The sequence below is a fragment of the Lissotriton helveticus genome, chromosome 7 (assembly GCF_964261635.1).
Source record: "Lissotriton helveticus chromosome 7, aLisHel1.1, whole genome shotgun sequence".
In the NCBI taxonomy this organism is placed as follows: Eukaryota; Metazoa; Chordata; class Amphibia; order Caudata; family Salamandridae; genus Lissotriton; species Lissotriton helveticus.
The window spans coordinates 134,382,097-134,397,883 of NC_136068.1; the positions used below are offsets into that span (position 1 = coordinate 134,382,097).

The window sequence follows — 15,787 nt, forward strand, 5'->3', positions numbered from 1 at the left end:
CGTCTCTACAGACCAAAGCGACCATGACCGACTGAGGCTGTTGGCATCATCAGCCCAACGACCGTATCAGGGAGCTGCCAGATGGGGCGCACAAAAGGAGTGGGCATGGGCCAATCCAACCAAATCGACAAATACACCATCGGTATGGGCCCCGATGAGAGCGCTTCGGGATGGGGGGGGGGGGAGGATGCGGCTCGGGGACAGAAAGGAGAGGATCACACAAGACCCCTCAATGAAAGATATACTTCGGGCCATAACCGAGCTCCGAGGAACCTTGGAGCCGAAGCTGGACTTGGTGACGGAAGAGGTCAACCTGCTCAGAGAATTTTCGTAAAATGTCAGACAATATGGCCTCGGCGGAAGCTGGTATTGATGGGTTACAATCTAAGGCTAAGCGCCTGGAAGACCAGGTCCTGAAATTGACCAAGAACCAGATGGACATCCTAGCTCGCCTGGGTGATCAAGAATGCCGAGCCCTGCATAATAACATTCAGGTAGTGGGGGTGCCAGAAGGCATGGAGGGACCATCGGAAGACCCGTTTCTGGAAAAGTTGATCCTGAATAAATTGAAGCCGAAGTGTCTCTCTAAATTCTTCTCAATTGAGAGGTCCCATCGCGCCCTGGGCCCAAACCAGGAGCTCCCCCACGCACGATAATAGCGCTCCTTCTTAACTGCAGAGATAGAGATATAACTGGGGGATCTGCATGAAAACGCCACGATCCGTTTTTTTTCCCCCTGACTTCACGCTCCAGGTGCACCGCCAGCGGCGAACCTTCGAAGCAGTAAAACAGGCCCTGCGGGATCAAAACACCAAGTACATGTTTCCAGTCTAATTGAAAATAATTGCGGAGGGCAAGACGTTCACGTCTGCAGGCGAGCGATTTGCTGAAGAGTGGTTGGGCGGAAGGGAGGTAAGTCCCAACAACACACCTCCAAAGAGCGGAATGGAATTCAGTGAGGCGAAGACCAAGATTCCGACACTTCAACGCAGAGACCAGATAAGTGACCACTCCTGGGGTACTAGACTGGCAGAATGGGGAGTGTGATTGGGGGTGCAGGGCGAGTGACATATCGAGCCTGCCACGGAAGTGAGACAATGGGGAGTAGTCACAGAGACAATGTTGCTGGGACAACTGGCTGATGGTAGACTAGGCATACGCATCGAGGTGTACTCATAAAGAAGACTGGTATCATAAGATACCATGTGGCTGGAGGCTGCAGCGCACCCCAATACAGTTATTATCCAGTTCGAGCGACAGACACTCTGCATGTTGGGGAGGTGGGAGGTTCTTTACTCACCAGGCAGGGTTGCAGGGAGAGGGGGGGGGGTTGGGACAGTGTTTAATTTTTGTTACCTTGTTTTGATGTTTCCAGCTCCAAACCAAAAGATATTCCATGTACATGCACAGAGGGGAGGGATGTGGGTTGGATTGGAACGAGAAGCGGCCGAATGCAGGACACCATGACTAGGGCTAGTGTGGGCCCCCTGCAGCTCAAGGCCTGGACCTGGAATGCAAATGGTTTGGGGAATAAAATTAAACGCACCCTGGTAATGCAGAATATTAAAAGGCACACCCCAGATGTTATAATGAACCAGGGAAGACCCATTAAGGGTAACAAATATAAGGCGCTGGATTGCTTTGGATACAAGCTTGCGGCCCACTCTGGTTACACCACCAGCACCATGGGGTTAGGTATCCTGCCTGTTCACTGTGGAGAGATCTGGTCAGATGGCTTGGGCAGATGTGTGGCTGTGACAGGGAAGTGGGAGGGACGATGTGTTAACTTCTGTTCGTGCTATGTCCCACCGAGGCTGCAGAAAATCGTATTTCCAACGATCAGTACTATCTTTATAGGGCTGCCGGTGGGCACACTCCTGGTTGTGGGAGATGAAAATGTGTTGATCCGGAGCTGCATCACTCGCGTGCTTCGATGTGACAGAGGGCCGAGGGGCTTCTCCTCTGCTTCCTGTCGGCCCTGGGCTTGGTGGACATCTGGAGGGCGCAAAACCCCGACAGCAGCAATATATATACACTATTCGGCGCAACACGGTTCGTTCTCTAGAATAGATTATCTATTCACACAGGGCAGGAGGCTTTTTCGCGCCTTCACATAAGGCTCGGGGCATCTTGGATAGCTCCCCAGTGTCACAATTCAGGGGCCGTGCGTAAATAAGGGGGCATTCCCTAAAATAGACCGGTGGAGATTGAGGGACCCAGTGCTGAAGGATGAAATGAGGGGATGAACCTGTACTTCCAGGAAAACGCTAGCACAGTGGATTCCTACCGTCCAATATGGGAGGCATACAAAACGAATTGGGGGCCAAGCACTTATAGGGCGCCAAAAAAAGGAACAGCAGAGGCCTATGCAATCTCTAGAACAAGAGGCACTTTGGATAGAGAAGGAAGTGGCAGAGCGGGGCAACTCGGACATGCGCCACGCTCTGGCCCCACGCCACGTTCTGGCCCTGCGCCAGTATGAACTAATAGGAACAGCGGAGAGTGCAGCTCGGGGACATGCTTTAGCAGTGCAACATCGCCTCTACGATGTTGCCGATAAGGCATCCAGATTGCTTGCATGGCTCGAGAAGCGCAATAAGGAGCGTTTATGGGTTGCATCTGTCCAGGATAAGGATCGCATTCTGCACACCGCCAATGTAGATATTGCAGAGGCATTTGCCTCATACTATGAGGATGTTTACTCGCCAGTCAGTACGAGGTCGGAAAGTGACTGCAGTGAGGTTTTTTTTTTTTTTTTTTTTAAACCTTTATTGTACAGAAAGTGCTCACAAATACGGGCCTACAACCCAACGGGCTGGCCACCACATATCAGAAGCATAAGTAGCAGTACAAAAGTACCCACAGGATATGACAATACGAACACAGGAGACATAGGCCGAAAGCCATAGAGCAACCAGCATGGACAGGATAAGTGAAGGTTGATTTTCTATTATGGGAACGGGAAGTACAGGATCATGACGGGCAATGAGCCAGCAAAAAGGGAGGGGCCATGGTGAGCCGCGATCATAGAAAGTACAGGATAAATCCGACAAGGACTAAACATATTGGTAAAAACAATTCCAATGAAAGCACCACTAGGAGAGGCAATTGCGTTCGCCGTCCAGCGCCCACCCACCACAGTTACAACCTGACTTAACAAACAGACGTAAAAAGTGCCCATCGTATAAATCAATACGTCACATACCCCAATAAAAGGAGAGAAATCCCCCAAGATGGAAAGGGAGGGAAAGAAAAAAGGAGAAAGGAAGGGACTCCTCCTCAAACACTTGCCCCCGGGGAACGAAACAGGAAAACATCAACCGGCACCCAGCAACCATTAGAAATCAAGGAGAGGAACACGTAGTAAGTCATAATCATAATAGGACCGGAAAGCCTCTGCATCCGAAACACCCCAGGGGAACACATGACAAGACAGAGTCCCGAAAAAGAGAATACGTAAGAGCCATAGAACAAAAAAAGGGGGGGAAAAAAGGGGGGAAAAAGACCCCCCAAAGTGACAGACCCCCCCCCCCCACCCACCCCGCGAGCCCACCCTGCACCCCTGCAGAAGGCTATGGCCTACCCCCCAGCAGCGTGCCTGTCGCCCTAAATAGAACCCGAAATATAGAAGAGCAAAGGCGAGACGGAAACTAAGACAAAAAGGAGGAAGGGGGGAAAGGGAAAAAGGGAAAGAAAACGCACGGGAGAGGGCCATAGAACAGGATCAGCAGCGCCCACCCACCCGCCTGAAAAAGGCAGAGCCCACGGGAAGTCAAAGAAATATAAGGATACACTCCAGGAGCACCACAAAGTCACACATAGTCATACCGTTACATGCCGATCATCCAACCAGTACAAGACTACCGTACACAGAGGCAAGTTCGTCTCAGCCCTGTCCTTGTTTGTCCAAAGTTGTAGTCGTCCGATTCACTAAGAACCAGACCGCGAGGAACAGAAGGCAAAGAACAGGGAGATAAAACGGCAGTCCAGATAAGAGACGTGGAGTAGAACCCGGATGATCCGGAAAAGTCAGAAAACATCGTAGACAACGCAGGCACAGTGTCCAGGACAGTTCGAAGAAAGCCGACCCAGCGGGGCCGGCACAGGAGCCAGGGTCGGTCATTCGAGGCGAAGAGAGGCAGAAAGAATCATCGAGTCCAGTCCGGACGGGACCCGGCCCCCGGACCAGTGGCGCAGGAGATAGAACAGGACGATGAAGGGCATCGGAACTCCGCACACCCACTGAAGCGGCAGTCGCCGGGCCCATGCTTCCCAGGATAGTTCCAGCCGCACCCAGCAACGGCGAGGCCGCACCCAGTTTAGGGGGCCCGAACGGCCCGAAGAGAGGATCTACCTCCAGGGCGACAGCGGGTGCGGCCACAGAAGCTCGCCAGGAGTGTAGGGCAGCAAGGATGTCCTCAAGTGTAGGAAAACCTTTACAGTATCCGGCACCCGGGCCATGCGGCGGGCCTCCAGCGCTCGTCCAGGCCCGGCTGAGACCTTCAGGGTCGGCCGCCATCTTGGAAGCCCGGCGGGGCCGCGGCGGCGGTCAACCCCCGTCCGGGCAGCAGCGAGGCAAATGAAGACCAGCCGACCGGCAGCAGGGTACCTCCAGAGCAGGAAGGGGGGCCACCAGAAGAAGGGGGATCGCCGGCTCCCCAGTGCCGCCGGCCCCGTTCTCCGAGTCCGGGCGGAGGAAATCAAAATGGCCGGACCGGAGAACAAAGGGGGAGCAAGCCGAAGATACGGTCCGCCCCGTCAACAGAAGGCTGCGCCTCCACCCAAGGCCACCGGTCCGCCGGAGTCGGCCAGCAAGTCACAGCCGGCCTATACGCACAACGGCCTCTACGACCGCGTCCACCGCACCATCAAGGGACGATCATCGCGCCTCGCCCCGTCCGGGCGCCGCCGAGAGGATCCAGGCCAGCCCGCTCCGGAGGCCCCGAAGCGAGCGGGAGCGCCGTTCAGGATCCACGGCACCCAGGGACGACCAGAGCCAAAGGTGAGTGCCTGCAAGGTATCTGAACGCTACAGCATAGCAAAGAGGACTTCCCGGGGCAGGATAACAGCAGGATATACGATAAAAACAGGCAGGCGAACGGAGCCGAGCTAAAACGCGGCCATCTCGGACGCGAGCTTGGCTCCTCCTGCAGTGAGTTTTTGAGTTACTTCTCACTACCTGTGGTGTAAGTCGACTACAGGGAGGTCTTAGAGTCTGAGATTACGGACGATGAATTATTAAAAGCGCTTGGACCCCTAAAGGTGGGTAAAGCAGTAGGACTGAATGGGCTTTCTGTCAAATTGTTCAATGGTGTAGCCTCTAAAATAGTGCCACCATTACAAGATATGCTGCAGGAAGGATGGGAGGAGGGCCGGCTACCAGTCGACCAGCGGATAGCCACTATAGTGGTAATACATAAGCAGGGAAGACCACCCGAACGCTGTAGTTCCTACAGGCCGATTTCCCTCCTTAATGTTGAAGTCAAGGTTTTGGCCATGACACTAGTGAATAGGCCGATACTGATTATTACCAAACTGGTCCACTGGGATCAATCCGGCATTATGCCCAGTAGAAGTACTCGGCACAAGCTGCAAGGCTATATGGGGTGCTGCACACGAAAAGCGAATCCACTGGCCCGCAAACAACATTGATGGGCTTTGCAGGTGGTCAGCGACCGGGTGTACACAGAAACGGATGAACCAGCCTACCGGGTGGACCGAGACACCATGCCCGCAGGGAACTGTGAGCGGCTGCTATATGCGTGACGGAATGACCCTAGTTGGCCCCCACACACAGCGACAGTTGACATGTTGGCTCTGGGGTGGCAGAACAAATTGACCAACAGAACACCGCTTTGGCATAGTGCTAGGTTAAAATAGGTGTCCTCGCTTCAAGGATTCTCAGGTTGTGCGACCATAGACCTAGAGAGACTGGGAGATGTGTGGAGGGAAGGGCTCCCACTCTCGTTTGAGGAACTCCCAATTGGAGTTTGGACCGGTAGAGACCCAGAGGTTCCATTACCTGAGACTCAGACATGCACTGTTGACACAGCTAAGGGGTGACACCTCCCTTCCTGACTATTCTCCTCTTGTAGACAGACTTCTGATTGACCTTATCCCAGAGAAAGCTATTTCGACAATATACCGCAAGCTCATGAACAATCTGCCTGACCAGTTGACAGCCTAAAAGGGCGGCCTGGATGGATGAGCTGGGTAACATTGATGATGATGATGAGTGGCAGGAGGCGCTTCATGGCCCGCGAGAGATAGCAATATGAATGCACTTTCAACTGATCCAGCTCCGGATTTTGCATCGCTCCTATTACCCCATGATGCTGATACACAAGATTGGTAGGGCACCATCACCACAGTGCATCCAAGGTTGCCAGTATGAGGACACGTTCTCTCATATCCTGTGGGAATGTTCTCAGATACCGCAATTTTGGCTAAGGGCCACGGCAATAATGGCTAGGGTGGTGGGTACTGACATGCTGCTGGACACAAAATGGAATCTGCTTCTAATCCAGAGGGAGGTTGTCTGGCCCAAATATGTAACCATATGGCTTACGCTGGCGGCGGGAAAAACAATATTGCTAGTGGGTGGGGGCGCCTGTTCCCCCTTCAGTAACAGACTGGGAGAGGGACATCGATTGATGCCAGAGAGCAGAAGAAACGGTATACAAGAGCAGAGGATCTGTTAAGAAATAGGAAACGGTGTGGGCCCAGTGGCGTGAGTATAGGGGAGTGCTGGAGAGCCAGGTGGACAATGAATGGAGTGGCCCCAGATGACTAGAGAATGGTGCTCCTTTAATGATGCTTCTGCCTTATTGGCAAAGGGGATTCTGTCGCACCCTGTCATGTGTCTGCCAAACCCATGTAAGAGTATCTCTAATGTGCATGCTTTGGGAAATGTTATTGTGCTGTCTACTGAGCGTGTTTAATAAAAAGAGTTAAAAAAAAAAAAGATTCAGGAACACCAGTTTCTTCCTGTTCATAGTATTGGTGAATTTCAGAAACTCATTTTGTATATTCAGCTAGCTCAAAAAGTTTGTTGTAATTTAATTTCCCTCCCAAACCACCACAATACATTAGTGTATCTTTTCCACATTTTTATGCGTTTCAAAAAAGGGGTTGAGAGGTCCCAGTATTCTGTGTGTTTACAGGTGATCTATGTACAGACCAGCTATGCTTGGTGCGAAGGTGCTTCCCATACTGGTTCCGTGGCATTGTAAATAAAGTGTCTACGAATTTCAAGAAATTCCGGGTGAGAACCTACTTACAACAATCCATTGCCATCTTCCTAGGTGTCTGGAAAATCCATTCTTCTTCGAAGAGGACTTCTTCAATTATGTTGAAGGTTTCTCAGTGTGGTAGACTTCTGTACATGCTTCCAATGTCTAAACCCGTAAGGATGTGTGTCCGGGTTGTACTGTGTATCTTTTAAGAGGTTAAGAACTGCCTTTGTGTCCTTCAGTTATGTATTTGTCTTTTGGACAACAGTTCTCAGGAAGGCATCCGCAAATCTTGAAATGGTTCCAGGATATATCCTATCCCCGACACTATTGGTTGCCCCGGTTGGCTTATCCAGTGTTTTGTGGATTTTTGGGATCGTGTAGAAATCAGGGGTTATTGGATTTTTATTATTAAGGAATTCTCCTTCCTTTACTTGTGATCCAGCCATGTGCTGTAGCCTGTTCTATCCTACTCGTGATCCGGAATCTGAGAAAATCCATAGGGTCATTAGTCAATGGTGCACAATTCCTCCTGCCTCCCAATAGTCTTAAACCTTCCTTTCTGTAGGCTGCAATTGATTGGATGACTGTTGCTCCTCCTCCTTAGTCGGCTGGCTTTATAACTATGCTCATGTCCTTGGATAGTTCTTGTATTGCTTCTGTTCCTTTCTCGCAGTGCTGTGAAAGACTTGTATAGTTTTTGGGTCAATGTCCCTGATATCTTTCAGGACCGCTTTCTCGAACGCAAGGAACTCTATTGAGATAGCTGGGGTCAGTGTGGTAAAAGAGGATTTTACTCTTAAACCTGTCTCCCCTGTTTGTTCATCTCGCTGTGGTTTCTCCAGGGTAAGTTCTCATGTGTTAAGTTGATGACTGAAAGCTGTGCAGTCAAAGCATTCCTCCATGTTTCATTAAAAGTTTACAAGTTTAATCGTGGGTACTCTGTTGTAAGTATGGGACTCTATAGGCAATCTCATGCTGAAGAAGCATGTAACACTAGTTCTGTGACCATGTTATGCTTGCAGCTGCCAATCTTCAGAGTACATTTCCTGTTCCAGAAGGAAAATAAAATGGTGCAGTCTGAGTCTTATTTAGCTCTTTTAACATCATATGACCTTGATAACAACCAACTCGAATGATATCTGTAGTCAACAGTTATTTATAGTACAGAGGGCAACTTAACCATGTATGCTTTTTCACGCTAGAACATTTATAATATGCACGCTAAAGATTTTCACAGGTAAATACCATCTTGTTCATTGTATTTGATAGTTCTTTTATGTCTTACCTTGGAATACATTTCCAATAGAACAATGCATCTGGCTGTCTTCAGGACTAGTGTTTACCTCTTTACTCTTCTCTTTCAGCTTAGGCTAATAGACTGGGGATTAGCAGAGTTTTACCATCCTGGCCAAGAATATAATGTCCGTGTGGCATCCCGGTACTTCAAAGGACCCGAACTTCTTGTAGACTATCAGGTGAGACGGAGCTGCAGTGGTTGCCTGAGCATTTCCTTAGCTTGTAGATCATTCAGGTACAGATAAGTCTGTCTAACATGGGGCCTGGTGCTAGTTTATGGATGGGAGTAGCACTCTTGGCTCACTTTTTGCTTGTAAGAGTGCTAGAGGTGTTGTACTTGGACCTTCATGGGACTTGCCAGTGATTTATGGAGATTTGATCATTAAGTGCAACCGTGTTTTTTTATAATCTGGAAATGAGCCATGAATCCTTCAGAATGCACTTTACTGATGAATGATGTCATGTAGCAGGGTTTGGTTTATACTTACTGACAGATATATTGGAGGTTGAGATTTTCCTACAGCATTGCTATGGGGGAAAGAACTGTTGTGTATATGTTTGCGTGAAAATGTGTGTATATATTTATATATGTGTGTATGCATACCCTTGCTAGTTCTAGTTCGTGGTCTTTTGCAGTGTAGATTGTGGGTCTAAATGAGTTGGGGCAGGGCTTTGTGGTGTTTGGTCAACTTGTTTCAGTGCTGACGGTCTTACTGTGTTTTAGATGTATGATTACAGTCTGGATATGTGGAGTTTGGGTTGTATGCTGGCCAGCATGATCTTTCGGAAGGAGCCATTTTTCCACGGGCACGACAACTATGATCAGGTGAGGAATCGATTGAAACACTCATTACTGTTGGACTAAGTAGTGGTCAGCTTTGCAATCAGCCATTATGTAATATAATTCTCATTTCCTTAAACACTAGAAGTTCTACGATGGAAGGCCATTAAGCTACTTTCCCTCCAGGTATAATAAGCCCTATCCCATAGCTCTAACCAGGTGCTACTACCACCATGGCACCTGTACAAATGGCTTCACTATGGGTGCTGGTGGACCCTCTGGTGCAGCTCCTTTCAGCAGAGCCGTAACTCTGCCTTGACACATCCATTAGGAACTGGAGCGCCTACAGTGCATTCAGCAGTTTAGTGTGCTAGATTAGTCTTTAAGGGTAAGCTTAAACCAGGTATTGTAGCTCATCTTCTGTAATGTATACCATGAAGTCTGTCTACACCTTTTTTTACCAAAGTTACACTTTGCCAAACACGCTTTCCCTCTTCACTGTTGTGAGGTATTATTCTTACTCTGTAATAACTGTTAGTGTCACTGTTTGGCTATTGGAATACTCCCCAGGCCAGCCTTCCTGCAAGGCGGATCCATGATACAAATGATGCAGACTGGAAAAGCCCAGGCAACTAGATTAGTTCCCAAGTAACCACATCCAACCAGAACACTGCTCCTTTGGTTCCTGGTTGGCGTATGTGTTTTCAGATAATTCTACCACCACCACAACAACACTTTGTAATCAGGGACTAACTTAACCTCTGCATTCAGCCAACGTTTAACCCAGCGAGGGCCCTTGCATCGGAGATTGGTAAGGTCATTTCATCCACCTAGTTGCAAAAAGCATTTAATTCAAGCCCTAGTACCCGTCCTAAATTACCGTACCCCATCCCATCTTACATGTTGGAGTTTTTTAAGTACTAATCTCTAACATTAAAAATGTCTCCTTGGTTGTCCCAGCCTGCTTCTCCCTCTCCTTTTCTTCTACATCTCTTGCCACCTCAACATCATCCCAGTTGAATTGTGCTTGCTTGCACCCACATCTCATTTAGCACTTAGCAAGTCAGACAACCGCAACACATGCAATTCCCTGCACACTTGAATCGTGAAGGTCACAATATTGTACTGGCGGGGAAGTGGAATAGTTTGGCGAGGGACTTTCTATTGTGCAGCTCGGTAAGAGCTGTGCGCGAGTATGATTGTTTTACCTTTGATAAGGAGACTGAATCCATTAAGTGCTTTGTACTTTTGGGGATGTCACTTATACCGATAAACGTAGGGTTTTATTTTGTTTACTTATTTGAGGCTGCTGTAACCCTTTGGTTGCGTTGTGGTGACTTGATATTAGCAGTAATTCAATATGTACATTGGTGTATGAGAATAAATGCAACTTAAACTCAAATTATGGTTCAGCTTTTGTATTTGAAACATCTACTGGATAAAACTCCAAATGTGACACAATTTTAACTGCAAAGGTGATGCTGCTCGAAGCTAGGAATATTTTATTTTACCAGATTATTTGTTGCACAATAAATGATAATTACTTGGTGTTTTGGCTTTCAGACTGCAGTGTTTTTATTTTATGGATATTCTTCACGCTTAGTAGTTTCGTATACCAAGACCCCAGTTTGTGTAGGTGATTTTTCAAAGCATGGGTTATCACTGTGTAGCTATTTGGATAAAGGATTGGAATGGATTTTGCCTAACGCTTGTGTATGTTGTGTAGTGGATGGTACCTTTGGTGTGGTAAGTGTGGGTTCGGGTCTTATGGCCCCCATCGAACATGTGACAACTATTCTTTATTGTCGTTTATTGGCTACTGATGAACCTCTTAAAGGTGGCACTGGTAGTGTACTGTGCTGAAATTGTGGCAAGAATGAGGCTATTTCTGTGGAACCACGATAGTCCCACTTCCTTATGTGATTGAGGATTTATCACAGAGCTTCAAGTGGGTAGCTTCCATTATATAAGCATTTATTTGTACTATGGATACGCACCTATATATGTGTATTGCTTTGTAGAAACATGTAGAATAGTTTTTAAAAAAAAACAGTTCACCTAATGCATCTTTAATCTACATAAACTTACTTTATGCATCTTTATACCTTACATGTACTTGGATCTATATATGTATTACTTTTCTCCTAAAAAACATATTCAATGCTAGTTCTCACCCTATACATCTCTCAATATATCTTCTACTGCAACTCTCTAACTCGTCTCAAACCTTTCTGCTACTCTTTCCAATACACTACCCTATTTCTCACACTATACCTCTATCAATATATCCTCTACATCCACTTTACGCCTAAACTCATACCCCTACTATGATCCCAAAAATAACCCTTTGCATCATCTGACACCTCTCTTACTATACTGATCCCCCAAAACAAGCCTTTCTAAACTCTTCCCTTTGACTTTTCCACTCCACATCCCTTTTACTCACCCCAAGCCTCCGCCTACTGTTAGGACTTCCAAAAACAAAAGGCTAAATTCTTCACTTTTCTATCCCTCCACTATCATTTTCAATCAAAATAACAGACTAACATGTCCACTTCTCTCATTTCATATTTCACTATACTAATTCACCACTAATCCTTTGAGTTCCAGACTAGCGTGCTACTCGCCGAAAAAGCGCTTCAACACCTCATCCGGGGTAGCAAGCACTATATAAATGCAAACCTTTTTCTCTTCTATCCCTCCGCTATCCTTCTGTTTCCAAATAACTGACTAACCTATCCATTACTCAAATTACTTTATTATATCACTATACGAATTACACACTAATCCTTTATGGGTTCCGGAGTAGCGTGCTACTCGCCGAAAAAGCACTTTGATGCCCCGTCAGTACAATGTTTTAGTTATAAAATCAGTACTTCTACAGCAACCTCCAAACACTGTAGGAAATTTGGATTATTATTTAAGGTAGGTGACTTCCCACATCGAGGAATAATCACAACCCATATCCGGGTGAACCCTCAAAGTCAATGCCCTTGTAGCTATGGCACACAGCAGACAGGCTTAACACTCAAATTGTAGTCAATGATAGTTACATTAACTGATCAGTGGATAGTATCAAATGCCAGATATCTAGGTATAGAAATAAGCTCCAAACCCGAAGATATTCTTGATATTAATCTTAAACCATTGCTACAAAAAATTAAAACAGATTCCCGATGAATGAACAACCAACATTGACTCTAATCGGGAGAAGTAATGATTTTAAAATGATTTTCCTGCCCAAAATCCTTTAGATATAAATAAAATGTGGTTAGACCAGTTAGTTTCATGTTTTTTATGGGCTGGGCAGCATCAAAGAAGGGCTCTAAGATATATGACCTTATCTAGAGACAGGGGAGGCTGGTCTCTCCCAAACTCTCAAATTTATTACTGGATAACAGTCCTGAAACAGATGGGGGAGTTGCTAAATGGGGGAAATTTGGGAAGTGTGGAGTCTTAAATCTACCACCTAATTTATGGGTTAGAAGCCAGGAGACTCCTTTTGCGCCATGTAGATTTTGCCTATTTCAGGAGGGTCAAATTTAAGGTGTTGCTTGGTGCATATAGGGTCTGGACTGCTGTTGGAAAGAAGTTCGGGATTGGGCGGCTACATCTATATTCCCCTTTAGTAAACAATACCCTACTTCCGGCAATTTCTTAAGCTGTATATTTCAAAAATTGGGCTGAGAAAGGCATTCAGTGTATAGGGGATCTTATATTTAATTCTGAAATGCTTACTTTTCAGGCTATCAAAGAGATTTGGGATCGAGAATAAATATTTTTAAAATTTTCACAGATGAGGGACTTCCTCACTAAAAAACGTAATAATCGGGACTGTATCCCTTTATTAGATTTAATTGATAGATGCCATTCTACAACATTTTCTTAATATAAACTTGTTAATGAGAAAATGGGTGGTGATTTAGCCGAACATTTTGATAGATGGCAAATGAGTTTGCAAGCTGGGCAAGGTGAATGTGAAGATTCCCTTTTGTATAGCCAAACAGCATGTATTTCCGCCAATTTGCAAGTACAATGTTACAAGACATGGTGTAACTTATACATAACTCCGCGCGTATTTATCGATGGGGGGGGGGGGGGGGGATTCGGGGATACATTGTCCTCGGTGTGGGTTGCTGGCAGCAGACAGCACACACGTTTGCCACCTTTTCTGGTCTTTCTCAATTGCTTGCTAAAATCGAACAGCGTTTATAATCTATATTGGGATATTCAGTTTCATTGACCCCCCAGGTTATCATGCTAGGGATTTCGAATCAAGAAATGGAGGAAGCCGATAGGAAAATGGTGTATGTAGCAATGGCGGTATTTCGGCTTTGTCTGGCCACGGTGTGGCTTGATCCAAACCAACCTTCAATACATGTTTGGTTTAGTAAATTATTTATTTACAATTGGGAGATCTGTGTTTAGAATAAGGGTAAGTAGGGCAAGGGTAAAAGGGGAAAAGATTTGGGGATCCTTAACTAAATGGTCAAATAAGGATTCATTGTTATTATGACAGGAAGTACCCCTATGTTCGTCGTTTTGGTGTAACAAAAATTTCTTTCTCTTTTGTGGGGATCCACCGAGGTGGGGGAGGGGGGAAGGGGTAAAAAACTCCATTTGAAAATCTGGTCATCAGATACGGTTTTCTCTTTTCTTCTCTGTGAACATATGTCACATTGGTTTTTTTTGTATTTGATGTCCTAATAAAAAATATTTTAAAAAAATAATAGTTTTAGGGAGAAATGGTGTCAGGAAGCACAAAATAAACACGTTCGCAAACCAAATTGCCTAGAACAGTGGTTCCCAAACTTTTTTGACCCGTGGCTCCCTTGACCTAATTGGCAGTTGGCTGTGGCTCCCCACCATTTTTTCACCCGCGCGCCGGGGTGCAGCGGCGCACCCTTTGGGAACCACTGGTCTACATGAAGAATCACGTCTAGACCCTCTACCATGCACCCTTCTCCTCTCTACTATGCACCCTTCTCTACCTTGCACCCTTCTCCCCTCTGCCTTGCACCCTTCTCCTCTCTACCTTGCACCCTTCTCCCCCTTGCACCCTTCTCCCCTCTGCCGTGCACCCTTCTCCCCTCCTCCATGCACCCTTCTCTACCTTGCACCCTTCTCCCCTCTGCCTTGCACCCTTCTCCTCTCTGCCTTGCACCCTTCTCCTCTCTACCATGCACCCTTCTCCTCTCTACCATGCACCCTTCTCCTCTCTGCCTTGCACCCTTTTCCCCTCTGCCTTGCACCCTTCTCCTCTCTACCATGCACCCTTCTCCTCTCTGCCTTGCACCCTTCTCCTCTCTGCCTTGCACCCTTTTCCCCTCTGCCTTGCACCCTTTTCCCCTCTGCCTTGCACCCTTCTCCTCTCTACCATGCACCCTTTTCCCCTCTGCCTTGCACCCTTTTCCCCTCTGCCTTGCACCCTTTTCCCCTCTGCCTTGCACCCTTCTCCTCTCTACCATGCACCCTTCTCCTCTCTACCATGCACCCTTCTCCTCTCTGCCATGCACCCTTTTCCCCTCTGCCTTGCACCCTTCTCCTCTCTACCAAGCACCCTTCTCCTCTCTACCATGCACCCTTCTCCTCTCTACCATGCACCCTTCTCCTCTCTGCCTTGCACCCTTTTCCCCTCTGCCTTGCACCCTTCTCGGCCACCCCCTTGCACCCTTCCCACCCAATGGAGGGGGCTGCCACCTGGAACAATGGCACCATTTCAAAAGCATGATGGTCTCCCCATGCCTAAAAATGAATGTGTCCATCTGCAACGCGACTGGTGCTAATGTAAAGCGCTCTGATGCCTTCGGGTGGAGTTTGCGCCATATAAACCTGCAAAAAAATACTTGGTAGGGGGCCTTGTGCTGCTTTTGGGGAGCATTGAATCAGATGACGTAGTAAACGCCCGTAACCCTGCCCCCACCCACCCAACACTCTCCACCAGGCCCCTGACCCTGCACCCACCCACCCAATGCTCTCCACCAGGCCCCTGACCCTGCACCCACCCACCCAACGCTCTCCACCAGGCCCCTGACCCAGCACCCACCCACCCAATGCTCTCCACCAGGACCTGACCCTGCACCCACCCACCCAACGCTCTCCACCAGGACCTGACCCTGCACCCACCCACTCAACGCTCTCCACCAGGCCCCTGACCCTGCACCCACCCACCCAATGCTCTCCACCAGGACCTGACCCTGCACCCACCCACCCAACGCTCTCCACCAGGCCCCTGACCCTGCACCCACCCACCCAACGCTCTCCACCAGGCCCCTGACCCTGCACCCACCCACCCAATGCTCTCCACCAGGCCCCTGACCCTGCACCCACCCACCCAATGCTCTCCACCAGGACCTGACCCTGCACCCACCCACCCAACGCTCTCCACCAGGACCTGACCCTGCACCCACCCACCCAATGCTCTCCACCAGGACCTGACCATGCACCCACCCACCCAACGCTCTCCACCAGGCCC

General features: G+C 48.0%; 1 protein-coding gene across 2 annotated transcripts in view; it reads left to right on the forward strand.

The window, feature by feature from the left end:
* CSNK2A1 (casein kinase 2 alpha 1) overlaps positions 1 to 15,787 on the forward strand; it is a 111,090-nt gene that overhangs the window by 54,966 nt on the left and 40,337 nt on the right. For both annotated transcript variants that reach the window (XM_078651725.1, XM_078651727.1), the window contains exons 8-9: positions 8,600 to 8,710; positions 9,256 to 9,357. In XM_078651725.1, coding sequence (XP_078507851.1) covers positions 8,600 to 8,710; positions 9,256 to 9,357 — 213 coding nt within the window. The remainder of the gene's footprint in view (positions 1 to 8,599; positions 8,711 to 9,255; positions 9,358 to 15,787) is intronic.